The sequence below is a fragment of the Somniosus microcephalus genome, chromosome 11 (genome assembly GCF_052327205.1).
Source record: "Somniosus microcephalus isolate GS21.2 chromosome 11, FLI_Smic_1.0, whole genome shotgun sequence".
Classification (NCBI taxonomy): Eukaryota; Metazoa; Chordata; class Chondrichthyes; order Squaliformes; family Somniosidae; genus Somniosus; species Somniosus microcephalus.
Window position 1 is genome coordinate 21047024 of NC_140997.1, and position 19308 is coordinate 21066331.

General features: G+C 44.2%; 1 protein-coding gene across 2 annotated transcripts in view; it reads left to right on the forward strand.

Moving 5' to 3' along the window:
• The window catches only part of ap5z1 (adaptor related protein complex 5 subunit zeta 1), a 62588-nt gene that overhangs the window by 20845 nt on the left and 22435 nt on the right, over window positions 1–19308 (forward strand). The window contains exons 4-8 of one of the 2 annotated variants that reach the window (XM_086000305.1): window positions 800–944; window positions 8025–8134; window positions 9449–9617; window positions 10948–11100; window positions 11856–11996. In XM_086000305.1, coding sequence (XP_085856431.1) covers window positions 800–944; window positions 8025–8134; window positions 9449–9617; window positions 10948–11100; window positions 11856–11996 — 718 coding nt within the window. The remainder of the gene's footprint in view (window positions 1–799; window positions 945–8024; window positions 8135–9448; window positions 9618–10947; window positions 11101–11855; window positions 11997–19308) is intronic. The other variant, XM_086000306.1, reaches the window with a different exon arrangement.

Genomic DNA, 19308 nt, shown 5'->3' on the forward strand with positions numbered 1-19308 from the left:
TGATCACTTGCGGCTCTCTAGGCTGCCTGCGTGTCTGTGGGCTTCTGACTGCTCTGACCCCCCCCCAAGAGAATAAGACAGCCGGTTCCCAGGCCTGGAGTGACCAGCTCCAGGCCATCCGTGCAGCTGCATGGCTCCTGACCAGCCTGAGAATGTAGAGTTTGTCTCAGAATGAACCTTAACGCACGTATTGGACATGTGCACTCTGCACCAGTGACCGACGAGGGGGGTGCTGCTCGCAGGTACCAGTGCATTATAGGACCACCTGGGATCTTTGTGGTTTGCATCAATCAGCCTTTTACCATAATGTTGATGGTAGCATTGACCTGTACTTTCCTCCTGCTGCTCTGGGAGTTACTGGGACAGATCAGATTGGCACTGATCAGTCTATATTTGTACCGTTCCATTTCAAATTTTAAATCCTGCTCATTCTAAATTACTAATTCTAACAGGTCGGTGCTTTTTAATCGAGAAAAGAGTTTTGAGTCCCCGAGATACTTTGTTAGGTGCCTTTTTCCTTTTCTTGGCTGAGACCCTGAGTGGAATGGTGTGCAGAGCTCATAGACTGAATCTTGGTGTTGGAAGGGAATAACAGACCAGCCTGTCCTACTGTCACTTCTCCAGCAGAGTGATCGCTGGAGCACCGCTCATGTGAAGTTTTGAAACTCCAGCTTTCTTGCTTTACCAACTGCTGGAGGAAGTGTGATGTGAACTTTTGCTGTAGTAGTGGAGGGGAGGAGAAAGGAGAGCGAGAGTAATGGAAGTAAACCTAACAGTTGCATTGTAATTCCATCTGTAGGGGAGTAAAAAGGATGAGGTCGGGGCTGTGTGCAGTCGTGTTCTGAAACTGCTAGAATCCCGCCAAGCTGAGGGTCAGGGCTCACGGTATCTCGTGCCTATCCTATCCAAAGTCCTCGACCTGGCGCCTACAACTCTCAATGAAGGTAAGTCATCGGGTGTGATGTTGGATTATACCGATAACTACAATATCGCGCTTTCCTGTCGTCTGCCCCTGAAGTAATGGCTGCTCAGTGAAACCGGTGCTTTAAATCTTTGTCTAATGAAGCTCAGATGTCAATAACGTGCGTTGTAAATGCTCTATGGTAGGCCTCTTTTTGTGGCAGTTCAGTTTCCAAATTAAATCTCCCTTGCACCTATGACTAATGCAGGCCCCTTATAACAGACTAATCCGCGCTGCCTGACTTGCCCATTCTAATCAGCATCATTAACAAATGCCTTTCAAACTAATGTAGCAGTAGATTGCAAACAGTAAACCAGTAATGCTGCACTGGCAGCCCAATAGAAGAGTGCCGTAACTTAACAGTTCTTTGTGCACACTTCCATGTTTATCTGTTGTAGTTCTGTGTAGAATGAAACTGCAAAAACCTTATGAAAGATAAACTTTAAAAGAAATTGCTTTTCGGTATAAAATTAACTAACAGTAAAAAGGACACTAACAGGTCAACTTACAAATGATTGAAAGTTGTGTGATTTCATTCTATTTACAGGAAGTTTCAACTGAAGCGATGCTCTTCCAGGAGGTGCAATGCATTGCAGCACCATTGTGGGGGATGTGGCCTCTTGTCTGCAGTCTCTCTGTCCTCCCATCCACTGCCCCTCTTCACCAGCACCTTGTCTAGGCCACAGTGCTTTCATAGAGCATATGAGCAGAGAGAGTGTCCTCTTGGGGAAGGAGGAAAATTAGAGGCCGTCAACCCTGCCCTGATTTAGAACAGCATTGGTAGAGGGGTGGGGGGGGGGGGCGGCGGACAGTCGCCACAGCTCTTTCACCTCTGGGACCTGGGTTTAAATTCACCACACTAATGAGATTAAAAAAAAAAAAAAACACTTGTTTGCTGGCTGAAATGTGTTTGTGCATCCATCTGCTCGCCTCAAAGCACAGGTCCACAGCACGCAAGCTGCACATGGTTTGGTGAAAAAATGACATTAAGTGGCAACCTCCGAGGCCATAAGGTTGGATGGTGTGGGACATGGAAACCTACAGGCAGTTTTCTGAATTTGGCTTCGAGGCACACAGCTGGAGTGGAATGGTGGAACTTCACTCTCCATCAGGCCCATGGTCTGCCTGACTTGGGGCGTACATGGCCGACACGGAGTGCTCTCCAACTATTCCCTAGCTCCGACACCCCTTGTCTTGACAAGTAGAAAAAGAAAAAAGATTTTTTTTAAATGCCTGAAGATCTGCAAGGTGACCTCCTGTTGCAGTTAGTTTCCACAGCTGCCCCAGCTGAGGGGTCTAGAATGAGCAGACTGTTCCTTCAGGATTTGAGCAGCGTCTCTCAGTGTGAGGCTTCACTGATCTGAGGGGTCAACACAGTACTTTTCAAAAATGTTTAAGTGAAAGAGGGGTGGAATCATATATGACTGAGTAATAAAAAGGTGATGGTCGTTATTAAGAAAAGGAAGTGTTTTCCATGTATGGCCTGGTTCCAAACTAATTGAAAAGAAAACATTTCAAAGCACAGTACCCCGTGAAGTCATGCACACTGACGGACTCCATATCAGAACATAAGAAATAGGAGCAGGAGTAGGCCATTCGGCCCCTCGAGCCTGCTCTGCCATTCAATAAGATCATGGCTGATCATCTACCACAACTCCACTTTCCTGCGCTATCCCCATATCCCTTGATTCCATTACTATGCAAAAATCTATCAATCTCTGTCTTGAATATACTCAACAATTGAGCCTCCACAGCCCTCTGGGGTAGAGAATTCCAAAGATTCACCACCCTCAGTGAAGACATTTCTCCTCATCTCAGTCCTAAATGGCCGACCCCTTATTCTGAGACTGTGACCCCTGGTTCTAGACTCCCCAGCCAGGGGAAACATCCTCCCTACATCTACCCCGACAAGCCCTGTAAGAATTTTGTATGTTTCAATGAGATCACTTCTCATTCTTCTAAACTCCAGAAAATATAGGCCTAGTCTACTTAATCTGTCTTCATAGGACAATCCCTCCATCCAAGGAACCAGTCTGGTGAACCTTCGTTGCACTCCCTCTATGGCAAGTATATCCTTCCTTAGGTAAGGAGACCAAAACTGTACACAATACTCCAGGTGTGGTCTCACCAGGGCCCTATATAATTGCAGTAAGACTTCTTTACTCTTCTATTCAGATCCTCTTGTAATAAAGGCCAACATACCATTTGCTTTCCTAATTGCTTGCTGTACCTGCATGTTAACTTTCAGTGATTCGTGTACAAGGACACCCAGGTCCATCTGCACACCAACATTTCTCAATCTCTCACCATTTAAAAAATACTCTGCTTTTCTATTTTTCCTACCAAAGTAGATAACTTCACATTTCTCCACATTATATTCTATTTGCCATGTTCTTGCCCACTCACTTAGCCTGATTATATCCCCTTGAAGCCTCTTTGCAGCCTCCTCACAACTTACATTCCCACCTAGCTTTGTATCATCAGCAAACTTGGATATATTACATTTGGTCCCCTCATCCAAAATATATTGATATAGATTGTGAATAGCTGGGGCCCAAGCACTGATCCTTGTGGTACCCCACTAGTTGCATCCTGCCAACCCGAAAATGACCTGTTTGTTCCTATTCACTGTTTTCCGTCCGTTAACCAATCCTCAATCCATGCTAGTATATTACCCCAATCCCATGAGCCCTAATTTTGGTTAATTTCCTCTTGTGTGGCACCTTATCGAATGCCTTCTTAAAATCTAAATACACCACATCCACTGGTTCCCCCTTATCTATTCAGCTAGTTACAACCTCAAAAAACTCTTCGTCAAACGTGATTTCCCATTCGTAAATCCGTGTTGACTCTGCCCAATCCTATTACAGGAAACTCTTTTTTATCCGGCACCGACGTCGTGCCGGTTGATCAAAAAGCCCGGATTACAGAGAGGTATACTTACTAAGGTACGAGAGCCCTGTACACGGCCACAGATCCAGACGTCCCTGTTGCACGGCCACAGGTGCAGGAACCCCGGTTACACGGCCACAGATCCAGGAACCCCGGTTACACGGTCACTAATATGAAGTAAAACTTACCTGAACCTACTCCTGAATTTTGCCGGTTAAGAGAGATTTCCGGTTATTTAGGTGCTGGTAAAAAGAAAGTTTCCTGTATTATTTTCCAAGTGCCCTGTTACCACGTCCTTAACAATAGATTCTAGCATTTTCCCTACTACTGATGTCCGGCTAACTGGTCTGTAGTTCCCCGTTTTCTCTCTTCCCTCCTTTCTTAAATAGTGGAGTTACATTTGCTACCTTCTAATCTGCAGGAACCATTCTAGAATCTATGGAATTTTGGAAGATGACAACCAAAGTATCCACTATCTCTATAGCCACCTCTTTTAAAACCCTAGGATGTAGGCCATCAGGTCCAGGGGGTTTATCGGCTTTCAGCCCCATTAATTTCTCCAGTACTACTTTTTTTTACTAATACTAATTTCTTTCAGTTCCTCATTCTCGCTAGGCCCTTGTTTCTCCACTATTTCCGGGAGGTTTTTTGCATCTTCTTCCGTGAAGACAGACACAAAGTATTTGTTTAATTTCTCTGACATTTCCTTATTACCCATTATAATTTCTCCTGTCTCAGCCTGTAAGGGACCCACATTTACTTTCACTAACTTTTTCCTTTTTACATACCTATAGAAGCTTTTACAGTCTGTTTTTATGTCTCCAGCTAGTTTACTCTCATATATTCTATTTTCCCTTTCTTTATCAATTTCTTGGTCCTCCTTTGCTGAATTCTAAAATTCTCCCAATCCTCAGGCTTACTGCTCTTTTTGGCAACATTATAAGCCTCTTCCTTTGATCTGATACTATTTTTAACTTCTCTTGTTAACCACAGTTGAACCACTTTTCCTGTGGGCTTTTTGTGCCTTAAAGGAATGTATATTCGTTGTCAATTATGTATTAATTCTTTAAATGCTCGCCATTGCTTGTCTACCATCATACCTTTTAATGTAGTTCCCCAATCTACCTTAGCCAACTTGCCCCTCATACCTACAAAGTTTGCTTTTAGATTTAAGACCCTAGTTTCGGATTTAACGAAATCATTTTCAAACTTAATATAAAATTCTCTCCTATTATGGTCACTCTTCCCTAAAGGCTCCTTTACTACAAGGTTATTAATTAACTCTTTCTCATTGCACAATACTAGATCTAAAATAGCCTGTTCCCTAGTTGGTTTCTCAACATACTGATCTAGAAAACTATCTTGGAGACATTCCATGAATTTGTCCTCCACACTATTGCTGCAAATTTGGTTTGCCCAGCCTATATTTAGATTAAAGTCCCCCATGATTACTGTGTTACCCTTGTCACATGCACCTTGACATGAATCTTGTCATTCATGTGGAAATGAGTTATGAAATGATACTGGGCAGCCTGTTGGTGGCGCTGTCCAAGGAGAGTATAAATACTCGGGCATGGGCCCAGCTTGCTCAGGACATTCTTTAACAGGAACTAGTGAAGGACACAACTAGATCTCCATGTTGAAAAACAGTTGATCAAAGCCTTGTTTAATACTCAGACCAAGTGCCTAGTAGTTTTCTTACGTCACACCTCTAGTTTCCCGATTTGTGCTCTGCCCTACATTACAACTACTGTTTGGGGGCCTATAAACAACTCCCACCAATATTTTCTGCCCCTTGCTGTTTCTTAGCTCCACCCAAACTGATTCTACTTCTTGATTTTCAGAGCTAAGATCCTTTCTCTCTACTCTCTTTATTCCATCCTTTATTTTCAGGGCTACCCCTCCTTTTTCATTTTGCTCATCTCTTCTAAAAGTTACGTATCCTGGAATATTTAGTTCACAACCTTGGTCACTTTGCAACCACGTCTCTGTAATGGCTATTAGATCAAACCTATTAATTTCTATCTGTGCTATTAATTCATCTATTTTGTTGCGAATGCTTCGCGCATTCAGATATAGTGCCTTTAGCTTTGACATTTTTTTATTTTTCCCTGATGTCACCTAAGTCACTGATGCCCTATTACCTTTGTTACTCTCTCTGTCCCTTCCTGACCCACTCTGCTTATTTTTACCTGAGTGGGCAAACATTTGGCAGATGGAGTATAATGTGGGAAAGTGTGAGGTTATACACTTTGGCAGGAAAAATAAAAAAGCAAATTATTATTTAAATGGAGAGAGATTACAAAATGTTACAGTTCAGAGGGACCTGGGGGTCCTTGTGCATGAAACACAAAAAGTTAGCGTGAGGTACAGCAAGTAATCAAAACGGCAAATGGAATGTTGGCCTTTATTTCAAAGGGGTTGGAGTATAAAAGCAGGGAAGACCACACCTTGAATACTGCGTACAGTTTTGGTCTCCTTATTTAAGGAAGGATATACTTGCATTGGAGGCAGTTCAGAGACGATTCACTAGGTTAATTCCGGAGATGAGGGGGTTGACTTATGAGGAAAGGTTGAGGAGGCTGGGCCTATACTCATTGGAATTTAGAAGAATGAGAGGTGATCTCATTGAAACATATAAGATACTGAGGGGGCTCGACAAGGTAGATGTAGAGAAAATGTTTCCCCTCGTGGGGAAATCTAGAACTCGGGGGCACAGTTTTTTAGAATAAAGGGTTGCTCTTTTAGAACTGAGATGAGGAATTTCTTCTCTGAGGGTTGTAAATCTGTGGAATTCTCTGCCCCAGAGAGCTGTGGAGGCTGGGTCATTAAATACATTTAAGGAGGAGATAGACAGATTTTTGCAGGATAACGGAGTGAAGGGTTCTGGGGGAGCAGGCAGGGAAGTGGCTTTGAGCCCAAGATCAGCCATGATCTTATTGAATGTCGGAGCAGGCTCTAGAGCCTTGACATTTCTCTTCCTGCTTTTAAATTTACTCTTTCCTGAATCCTCCCCCCGCCCCCTTCATTAGTTTAAAGCTCTGTCCACTGCCCTAGTTATTCGATTTCCCAGGACACTGGTTCCAGCCTGGTTTACGTGGAGCCCGTCCCAACGGAACAGCTCCCTCTTCCCCAGTACTGGTGCCAGTGCCTCGTGAAGCAAAACCGCTGCCTCCTACACCACTCTTTGAGCCATGCATTTAACCTTCTAATCTGCTTATCCCTATGCCAATTGGCGCCTGGCTCAGGTAACAATCCAGTGATTATTACCTTTGAGGTTCTGCGTTTTAATTTGGACCCCAACTCCTCAAACACTCTCAGCAGAACCTCATTCTACCTATGTCGTTGGTTCCTACATGGACCACGACAACTGGATCCTCCCCTTCCCACTCCAAGTTCTTCTCCAGCCGCGAGGAGATGTCTTTTACCCTGGCACCGGGCAGGCAACACAACCTTTGGAACTCCTGGTTGCGGCTACAGAGAACAGCATCTATCCCTCTGACTATACTGTCTCCTACCACAACTACATTCGCTTTCACTCTCCCCACTTGAATGGCCTCCTGTGCCATGGTGCCATGGTCAGCTTGCTCATCCATCCTGTAGGCTTTTCCCTCATCCACACAGGCAGCAAGAACCTCATACCTGTTGGATAAGGACAAATGCAGAGGCTCCTCCAGCACTGCGCTTAGGGTTCCCTTACCTGTCTGAGTTGCAGTCACACCCTCCTGTCCCTGACCACTAACTAGACCTGTACCACTACCTAACCTAAGGGGTGTGACTGCCTCCTGGATCAAAGTGTCCAGGTAACTCTCCCCCTCCCTGATGCCCTGCAATGTCTGCACCTCAGACTCCAGCTCAACAACTCTGAGCTGAAGTTCCTCAAGATGCAGGCACTTACTGCAAACTGGTTGTCCGGGACCGCAATGCTCTCCACAAACTCGCACATGCTGCAGTTATGGGTACTGAAATTAAATATCTACCTGTAACACAAAGCACCACAAGTAGTGTAGGCAAAAAGCAGTAACTCCTTCCCCCTCTTCTCCGAATTTCCACTCTTTCCAAATTCCCAAATAAAACACTCTGTTTAATTGCACTCCGTTTAATGCCGCACTGTGCCGACCCATATCGGATTCCATTCAGACTCAGCATGTTTGCTGTTTCTTTCCAACAGAGCAGGTGAATGCTGTTAGTAAGAAGCTTGTTGATTGGCTGCGGTATGCAAGTACACTACAAGGAGTCCCCCTTTCCTCTGGAGGCTTCTTTAGTCCAAGATCACGGCAGGTAATGAAAAGCTGCAATCACGCCAATGTCTGTATTGCTGTGTTATTCTTTGCCTTAACCCTTTAAAGACTGAGGTAGTTTACATGACTACTCATTAAACAGATTGTTAACAAAACAGTCATTGCTTGTGATATCCTGCAATAACCTACTGCTGATTATCCATTTAAGACAAATATGTGGGTTGGGATAGGTAATTGTGTTCTCTATCGTCTGTGTTATACCTGGTTGAGACCCAGGACTTTGCTAATACAATTCTAGCTAGCCATTAGAGGGTGGTGAGGGATGTCTCGTCCAAGTCTTGTTTTTTTTTCTGTCCTACCCCTCACCCCGCTTTTGAAAAATGGGGAAATATCTACGAGGTGACAACTCTTGAAGAAATGGCAGGTCCTCCATTGGACACCTGCTCTTATGAAACAGCTGAGTTACAGCACCAACATACAGGAAACTTTGTTATATCCGGCACCGACGGGACTGAGCTGTTGCCGATCTATCAAAACTGCCGGACATACCAGCGTTAATGTTGAAGCATACGGAGATTTGCAGCTCCGTATCTGGCAACAAACGCTTCTAAACAGTTGGCCGTACCTTAGAAGCGTCTCTGAAGCTGTTGCTAAGCTACAGAGAGACTTTGCAGAGCCTGACTGTTGAAAAAAAAAGCCACGAGAAGAAAAAAAACCTAACAAAACGGCTCCTGATTTCTGCCGGTAGATCGAGGTTTCCGGACATACAACCTCCGGATAAACCAAAGTTTCCTGTAACATGATCTAACCATCACATCATATTCTTTTGTGTTTCACTGTTCCTTTGTGTTTTTTAACAGAAGGACTATTATAGGTTAGCTGTTTCCTAATTAATCTGTTTAAAATGTCCCTACAGGCTCCCATAATGGCTCAGTGAGCTTCTCAAGTGAGACGCTGAGCCACTCAAGCTAGGAAGGCCCCAGGTTCAATGCATGGTCGTGCGATATGTTAGCTAGTCTTAGCTGCAGCACTGATCGGGACCCTACAGTTGATTTCCTTGTCCCTAGCCAGGGCTCCCACTCCTTACCACTATCCAGTGACCCCCCTGCGAGAAAATGCACATGTGGACGTTGGATAAAGACAAGATCAGGCTAGTCTGTGATGCTACTTGTTGAATAGCCTGTAAACAATATCCGTCAAGGCTCGCACTTGAAATATGGATAGCTTGGGGAGATGCAGATAACCGGGGCTTCCAACCAGGTGTCCATGCCTTCAGGCGAGGAGGGGAGAGACTTGACAAAGTCAGTTCAGGCTATCTAGCATTAACACTATTGTTTATTTTTCTCTTGCTCAGCCTGCTTCCATTTTAGAGGTGGATGGAGCGGTAGCGGGTGACTTCTTCACGGTGCTTTCCATTGGCCAATATTACACCGAGGACCAATGGCTGAACATGCACTCTTTCTCCATGATCAGAAAGTGGCTGCAGTGGTCCGGGGAAAGCGGAATCAACAGCAGCGATGCAGGTAGTTCGTCGCTGAAACACACAACCCCCTGATTCTGCCTGTGGGAGTCGCATTTAAAAAAAAAAAAAAAAAAAAATGGAAATCTGAAAATACACAGCAGATCTGTCAGCCTCTGAAAAGAGGAAAGATTGGTCGCAAGAAGGGTCCACACACCCGAACCATCTTTTCTCTTCAGATGCTGATGGCTCTGCTGTGTATATCCAGCATTCTCTGTTGCTTCTCCCTTGCGCATCCCTGATTTTAATCGCTCCACCATTGGTGGCCGTGCCTTCTGTTGCCTAGGCCCTACGCTCTGGAATTCCCTGCCTAAACCTCTCCGCCTCTCTACCTCTCTTTCCTCCTTTAAGACGCTCCTTAAAACCTACCTCTTTGACCAAGCTTTTGGTCACCTGCCATAATTTATCCTTATGTGGGTCGGTTTCAAATTTTTTGTCTTAAAATACTCCTGTGCAGCGCCTTGGGAGATTTTACTACGTTGAAGGCGCTATATAAATACAAGTTGTTGTTGTTGGAGAGGATGTGTTCCCAGTATTCAGTTCTTTTGTTTGATCGTGGTTCCAGGGTTAGTCTGCTCTATAAACACTGGGAAATATGGTGCTCCAGCAAGCAGCATATCTTACATGGTTCAGACTTTGTTGGTATTTTTGCATTTCTGACATAGAAATCTTTCATTTAATTTGCTATCACCAGATTCAAATACAGTATCATCATTGCAGTTTTCTTTGACTACAGACATGGTACAGAGTCCTGGATTAATAATCTAGAGAATTTGAGTTCAAATCCCACCATGGCAGCTTGAAAATTTGAATTCAGTTTAAACAAATAAATAAATAAACCTGGAAATAAACATGATTGTTGTAAAAACACTAATGGTTCACTAATGTCTCTGACAGATTTTTGTTAGGTAAGGGTATCGAGGGATATGGAGTAAAGGCGGTAAAATGGAGGTGAGGCGATGATCAGCCATGATCTAATTGCTGAGGGGCTGAACGACCTTCTAATGTTCCTATTGACTTGTGGACCTTCCCCGTTGTTGGCAGAAGGTCCCTGCAGGTTGACAGGCCAGAATAAAATGGTAGACCGGGTGGCTGTTGCGTTGATTTATGTACCTTTGTCATCGGCTGTGTTTTTGCCTCTGGTAACAAAAAAAGGCTTCGCTCGATGGGGCTCTCTGCCTCTGGAGTCAGCACAGCCTCATTTGCAGCGCAGTGCTGCAGTGTAAATAAATTGACCGCGTGGCTGCAGTCAAATCCCCCCCCGCTACGAATGGTTAATCATGCGCACAGATGCTGATGTTTTCTCTTTTAATTACCATTCATAATGTCAACAGCTTTTGGAACAGCTCTCGCCTGTGAAGAATGCCATGGTGACTGTAGTAATCGGCAGCGGGTGGTAACTATGCCACTGTGCACAGAGCTCACTGACAGGATTCCGAAGGGAACAGTTGGAAATAAGAAAGATGAAAGACATTATTTTCCGTTTGGTAATTGGAAGTGCACGAGCCTCTGTCAGCACGTGAATGGAGAGATTGTAGTTTTGGCTTGGGCGCTGTTAACATAGCTTTTAGAAGTGAGTTATTGCTTCATCACATTAACTCAAGTTGTGCATGCAATGGGCAAATGTCCCCATTAGGCAAAGCAACATCCTCTGATGGCTCATCTTTAGAAAGGTTCATCCTTCAAACTTTCAGATGAGGCCTATGACCGAAAGTAGATCGTAGTTCATTTGTCTGGATTATAACTGCAAAATTCACCTGCAGATAGTTTAAATCCACCTTTTAGCATATTTCAAATATATTTTTGCATTGAACTTTTCGTAACAGATATAGTCAAATCATATAGTGAAGAGCCAAATCTCCAATGCAGATTTATCCATATGCTAATTTTGAGAAGAACCAGAAAATGTGGGTGTGCATGGACAGATTGCAGGTGGATCTGTGGGAACAGTTTAATCCAAAGTGATGATTAACACTTTGTACTATGAGTGTAATATAGCTTTTTAAAAAATACCAACTTTAAGAAATCTTGTTCCGTTTTGTTTCCTTTTGTGATTGTTCACGAGAAGATTGTCACTTTGATATTCACCAGTAACCTTGTGTTTGTCCTTAATGCTTTCATTCACTAAGATTATTGCTTTTCGTTTATCCTCATTTCACCATAATTAACTGATGTGACCTGAATTGTGTGGAAATGCTGCTGTTTGACAGAACTTGATTAATCTTTGTAATCTGTCTCCTAGATGAGAAATCTGAGTTAGACAGCTCTATAATGTCGATGGTTTCTGCTTCCTCGACATCAAGTCGTCTGATGCCCCCTAAAGAGCGTCTGCGGGAGAAGACGTTTGAATATTGCAATCGGCTAATTGAACAGAGTGACAGAAGTAAGTACAGTATCAGGGGAAAATATGTTTATCCCTTCATTTTAAACCCTTTCTCCCCCACCCCCCATATTTCAGCCTCCCGCAAGCACTCCACTTAATTCCTTGGTTGCGAGGTCGTTGAATGACCTACTTCTGCTGCTGTTAGGAGATGTTGCCTCTGATGACTAGCGTCTTTTTTTTTGCCCTCCCTTTGAAAAAGCATTTAACCGCTGCACTGTGATGGGAATCAGAGGCAAGAAACTGCATCCTAGCACTTTGCCACAGAACATATTGATGCACCACATTTATGAACTTCCGTGTCTTACTCCCATACTAGGGATTAATAGGACACTGAAGCCAAAATAGACAATGGCATTTTTTTATTTCCTCCCTTGCCCCAGGACAGAGTTGCGTCTACTACCATTCCCAGATCTCTCTGAGCACCTCCCGTGGCTAGTTCAACCCCTTTCATTAAGTATGTGTTGACCTTTTTTCCTCCAGTGTGTAAGATCTTGCATTTTTCTGTATTGAATTACTTCTGCTACAGTTCTGCAAATGTTGTCTATGTTTTTCTTTAATTCCTTGGTTGTTTTAACAGCCCCTACTGCCCTCCCCTTCCCAGTTTAGTATCGCCTGTAAATTTGACCAGTTTGCATTGTGTGTCTGAGTTTAGGTCATGTATGTAGCTCATTGATCCCAGGAACTATCCCTGGGGCATTCCTCACTTAGCACAGCGCCCCAGCCTCAACAGCACTCCCGACATCTCACATAAACAGTAGAAAATACAGTACGAGCAAAATCTTAGTCAATTGATGGCTGCAGAAATAATTCAGAATGTATTATTTAAGCACACAAATACCTTTACAATAGAGCAAGAATTGCATATTGAATCATAGAACCTTATGGCACAGAAGGACTCCCTAAGACAGCCTGACAAAGGGGAGAGGGCTGGGTGTTGCCCTCTTGTTGTTTAAATACTTTCATCCATCCAGAAACTGCTGATAAGGAAAATAAAGTGCAACGTGATCAGTCTTTAAATGTTCCCCATGTACCGGTTGAGAATTCCAGTCACATCCTGTAACTCTCTGACAGCAGCAGAGTAGGAATATGTCATTCTGATGATCTGTCTGTTGCGCTCTTTATATGGCTGCAGTTGCTTATCATTTCCTCCTTGCTGCTGCTGCATCCTGTGAGGTAGCAAAGCAGTTTGAGGTCAACAGCAGCTGCTTTGCAAGTGCACGCAGATAGTACATTGAATTTTCCCCATTTTTCTCAGACTATTATAATCAATAATCTATATTTATGCTTTGTTCGTATTATGTTCTGAGATATTCAGAATCTTTATTTAATTTAGAAAACAAAATGTGACGGAAAACCTTTAACCTTTTTAAATCTCCAGAAATGCGACTAACTGAATAAAAATGGCAAGAGCCCTGAGTGATAGGTTGTCTCTCTTACACAGTTGTAGAATATTGGCCCTAGTTTAAGATAATTCAAGTACTTGAATTGTTTCTGTAACCCATGAAAGTTGCTGAAATTGCTTAGTGTCATCATGGGGTAAAAATTGGCGCTACCATCGCTGGGGTGCTAATTTTAGTGCCCCGAAAAAGTTAGCGCCCCCGCGGCCGATTTTCCCAGGTAGCGCCGAGAGGGAGGAGGGGCACTACTGGAAGCATTGCGAGCCAATAGCGTGGCGTTGTGGCATGTCGCGCCGCGGTACTGCAGGCCTTCCTCCCCTTACTAAAGGGGAGGGGCCTGGCGCAATGCGTCCCGGCGCCCAGCTGGGCCACCAGGGATCGGGAGTGCCGGGATCACTGAGAGCAGCCAGCACCCCGCGGGGGGGCTTCGTGGGGGCCGGGGACAGCAATGGGGGCAGGTGCTGGCAGGCAACCAGTAATAAAAATGGCCGCCCGCCACCTCCCTTTTAACTAGCGCCGCCCCGGCCGCAGGTAGGCCCCCCTGACCCCAGCGGACATAGTGTCCGGCGGTAAGTCGGTGGGCGCCACCCAGTATTAAAGCTGGGGTGCGAGCGGGGCACTGCGATGACGTCATCGCCGGCGGTGCTAAAGGTTAGCGCCGCCGCTAACCTCTCGCTGAATTTCGCAGGAGGCATTAACGGTGCCGCACCCAGGCGCTAGTTGATTTGCGTGCCGTTGGCGCCAACAGGAGGTGCAAATCAACCGCGTTTAGCCCCCCATGTTACCAATATCACCCTGAAAATAGATGTTTAAAAATGAGTGCTGGTATTCCTCCGCACAACTGTTATTAATATGTTGATAAAGCTAGCTTTATAAATAGAGGCATCGAGTATAAAAGCAAGGAAGTTATGGTAAACCTTTTATAAATCACTGGTTAGACCTCAGCCTGAGTATTGTGTTCGATGTTCGATTTTGGGCACCACACTTTAGAAAGGATTTCAAGACTTTGAAGAGGGTGCAGAGGAGATTTACCAGAATGGTACCACGTATGAGGGACTTCAGTTATGTGGAGAGACTCGAGAAGCTGGGGTTGTTTAGAGGGGTCTTGTTTGAGTAGATAGGGAGAAACTGTTTCCACTAGCAGGAGGGTCGGTAACCAAAAGTTATAAATTAAGATAATTGGTTAAAAAAAAAAGCCAAAGGGGAAATGAAGAAAATGTTTTTTTTATTCAGCGAGTTATGATGATCTGGAATGCGCTGCCTGAAAGGGTGCTGGAAGCAAATTCAGCAATAACTTTCAAAAGGGAGTTGGATTAATACTTTAAAAAAAAAACATTTGTAGGGCTGTGGGGAAAGAGCGGGGGAGTGGGACTAATTGGAGAGCTCTTTCAGAGAGCCGGCACAGGCACGATGGGCCGAATGGCCTCCTTCTGTGCTGTATCATTCTATGATTCTAAGGAGTAAAGGGTTGATTGAATTACATGAAATAGTGACATTTTCCAGCGTGTTCAGATCCTGTGAAATGGTTTTAAAGTACTGATGCCACATGTCGAAGATTTCAGTGAGACTAGTTTGAGAAAATTAACTGCTGATTCAAATGATAAATATTTCTTTATATTATGAATGACTCTTGGCAAAGAAAAACCCTTAGTAAAGTTTTTTTAATATATTAAGTCATTCATTTTTCTGAGTGAAGTATTGATTTAAAATAATGTCGGTTCGGTTTAGCCAAGTAATTATTTTTTATTGGAGTATAGTTTGTTCACATTTTCCCTGTGAGGTGATACAAATCTTGCATAGGATAGTTGAGCAATTACAGTAATTGTCAGCACACATCTGTGATTAATACAGTACTTAGTCCCTTGCTGCATTCCAGTGTCGTTGCCTTGTAATTATCATCTGGTATGTCACAGAAATCCAGATGAAGTATTGAGCTGAATAAAATTTTTGCAGTCATGTAACCTTTTTAATTTGTAGTCAACAAGCATAACACGGTTACATCTTTTTAGTCTCCTTGCTAGTCTCCCAGCACAGATATGTGGAGAGGTAACTGTTTCTCCACATTATGTTATTGGCACAACCAAGCATACAGGCAGTTCGTTCATTACAAAGGCAGAGACTACGGTGTACAGATAGATGCAGTCAAGCCTGACTACAAGAAGTTTTTCTCTGGAATGTCCTGATAAAATGGTCTAGTGTTGGAAATCTGTTAATTTTGCTGAGTTTGAATCTGCAGAAAATGTGCAAATGTTTTGCCACTTTCGATGTGTGTTGGATAGTACTAGTAGTAGTACCATATGAGATCGGAGCAGACTAAGAAAGACTACGAAAAATTCAAAAATGGGTTTAGAATGCATGTACGTAAACGCACAGTGGTGAATAAGGTTGGTGAGCTACAAGCACAATTAGCTATGTGGCAATATGATGTTGTGGCAATAACGGAAACATGGCTTAAAAACGGTGAGGACTGATTAAGGAAGACAATGTAGTGTTGGAAAGGGAGGATGTTCTTGAGGGGACAAGGACAGAATCCATTTGGTTAGTGTTGAGGAGCAAAAAGGGTATGATCACCCTATTGGGGGTATTTTTTTTAATTCATTGATGGGATGTGGGCGTCGCTGGTTAGTGCCCATCCCTAATTGCCCTTGAGAAGATGGTGGTGAGCCGCCTTCTTGAACCGCTGCAGTCCATTTGGTGTAGGTACACCCACAATGCTGTTAGGAAGGGAGTTCCAGGATTTTGGCCCAGCGACAGTGAAGGAACGGCGATACAGGTCCAAGTCAGGTTGGTGTGTGGCTTGGAGGGGAACTTGTAGGTGGTGATGTTCCCATGCGTCTGCTGCCCTTGTCCTTCTAAGTGGTAGAGGTCGCGGGTTTGGAAGGTGCTGTTGAAGGAGCTTTGGCGAGTTGCTGCAGTGCATCTTGTAGATGGTACACACTGCAGCCACAGTGCGCCGGTGGTGGAGGGAGCGAATGTTGAAGGTGGTGGATGGAGTGCCAATCAAGCGGGCTGCTTTATCCTGAATGGTGTTGAGCTTCTTGAGTGTTGTTGGAGCTGCACTCATCCAGGCAAGTGGAGAGTATTCCATCACAGTCCTGACTTGTGCCTTGTAGATGGTAGAAAGGCTTTGGGGAGTCAGGAGGTGAGACACTCGCCGCAGAATTCCCAACCTCTGGCCTGCTCTTGTAGCCACAGTATTTATATGGCTGGTCCAGTTCAGTTTCTGATCTATAGGCCTCCAAATAGTGAGAGGGAGGTAGAGGAACAAATCTGCGGGGATATTGGGGGACTTTAATTACCAAAATATCGATTGGGATAATGCTAAGATAAAGGGAAAGGAGGGGCACGAATTTCTGAAATGTGTTCAGGAGAATTTCCTTGACCAATATGTTCTTGGCCCAACTAGGAAGGAGGTATTGCTGGATCTGGTGCTGGGGAATGAGGTGGGCCAGGTCGACCAAGTGTCTTTGGGAGAACACTTGGGTACGAGTGATCATCATATCATAAGATTTAGATCAGCAATGGAGAGGAGCAAGGAACAATCTAGAGTGGAACTTCTAAACTGGAATAGGGCTAACTTCAATAGGATGCGAAAGGATCTAGCCAGGGTAAAATGGAACCAAAGACTGACAGGAAAAACTGTAACAGAACAATCGGTGATCTTTAAGGAGTAGATGTTCCAAGTACAGGCTAGGTACATTCCAACAAGAGGGAAGGGTAAGGGAACCAAAGCAAGGGCTCCTTGGATGACGAGGGAGAGAGAGAAGATGATGAAACAAAAAAGAGAATGAGAGTAGAATGGCAGTTAACATAAAAGGAAACCCAAAAATCTTCTACCGGCATGTAAACAGTGAGCGGGTAGTAAGAGGCGGGATGGGGCCTATTAGAGACAAAAACGGTGATATATGCTTAGAGGCACAGGGCAAGGCTAGAATACTCAATGAGTACTTTGTATCGGTGTTTACTAAGGAGGTGGATGCTGAAGTGGAAAAGGTAGAACCAATGGAAGGGGTGAAAATTGATAGACAGGATGTATTAGAAAGGCTGGGTTTGCTTAGAGAGGATAAGTCACCTGGTCCAGATGGCTTGCATCCCAGGTTGCTAAGGGAATTGGGGGAGGAGATAGTGGAAGGGCTTGCCATAATTTTCCAATCTTCCCTAGATGTGGGGGAGGTGCCTGAAGATTGGAAAGTGGCAAATGTGACACCATTGTTCAAGAAAGGGTGCAAGGACAATCCTAGTAACTGCAGGCCAGTCAGTTTAACATCAGTGGTGGGTAAAGTTTTAGAAACAATAATCAAGGAAAAAATTAACGGGCACTTGGAGAGGTTTAAGTTAATTAAGGAGAGCCAACACGGATTTGTAAAAGGCAGATCGTGTTTGACTAATCTACTTGAATTTTTTGATGAAGTAACAGAGAGGATTGATGAAGGGAATGCAATGGATGTTGTCTACATGGATTTTCAGAAGGCGTTTGACAAAGTACCACATAGAAGGCTTGTTAACAAAATTGAGGCTCATGGAATAGGTGGGTCAGTGGCAGCTTGGATAAGGAATTGGCTTAAGGACAGAAAACAGTGAGTTGTGGTAAATGGCTGTTTTTCAGACTGGAGGATGGTAGACTGGTGTTACCCAAGGGTCAGTGCTGGGGCCACTGCTTTTTTTGATGTATATAAATGACCTGGATATTGGAATACAGAGTAGAATTTCTAAATTTGCCAATGACACCAAACTTGGGGGTGTGGCAAACAGTGAGGATGATACCAATCGACTGCAAGAGGACATAGAAAGGCTAGCAGAATGGGCAGACAAGTGGCAGATGGAATTTAATACAAAGAAGTGTGAGGTGATGCATTTTGGCAGAAGGAACAGGGAGAGGCAATATACACTTAATGGCACAGTTTTAAAGAATGTGCCAGGACAGAGGGACCTGGGAGTTAATGTGCATAGGTCCCTGAAGGTGGCAGGACATATTGAGAGAGTGGTTAACAAAGCATATGGGATCTTGGGCTTCATAAATAGAGGTATTGAGTACAAAAGTAGAGAAGTTATGCTGAACCTTTATAAAGCGCTGGTTAGGCCACAACTGGAGTATTGCGTTCAGTTCTGGTCACCACACTTTAGGAAGGATGTGAAGGCCCTTGAGAGGGTGCAGAGGAGATTTACCAGAATGGTTCCGGGGATGGGGGATCTTAGCTACAAGGACAGGTTGGAGAAGCTGGATTTGTTTTCATTAGAGTAAAGGAGGCTGAGGGGTGATTTGATAGAGGTGTACAAGATTATCACGGGTTTGGATAGGCTAGACGGGGAAAGGTTGCTCCCACTAGTTGATGGTGCAAGGACTAGGGGACACAGATTTAAGGTTTTGGGCAAGAGATACAGGGGGGATGTGAGGGAAAACTTTTTTACACAGCGAGTGGTGATGACCTGGAACTCGCTGCTGACGGAAGTGGTGGAAGCGGAGACACTCAATGTTTTCAAGGGGAGACTGGATGGGCACTTGAGGGAAATAAACTTGCAGGGCTACGGGGATAGAGCGGGGGAATGGGACTGACTGGATTGCTCTACAGAGAGCTGGCGTGGGCTCGATGGGCCGAATGGCCTCCTTCTGTGCCTCTATGACACTATGTCAAATACCAGTAAATTGTAATGTTGCAGTATTTACTTTCTGCCACTAGAGCGTGCTAAGAGACTCTAATAACTACAGCAGCACTGTGCTGACTACATCTATGTATTTTCGTATACTTGGGTCCTGGCTTAGTACAAACATTTTCACTTGCTGCATACAATGTAAGCACAATATTTTGGACCATTAATGCAGCTATTTTTCTGGAATTGTAACCATCCTTGCTTGTGTAAAAATCCCTTTTAATAGTCCCTTGCTCCTTCTTCACATAGTCGCCTTCTCTTTTTAA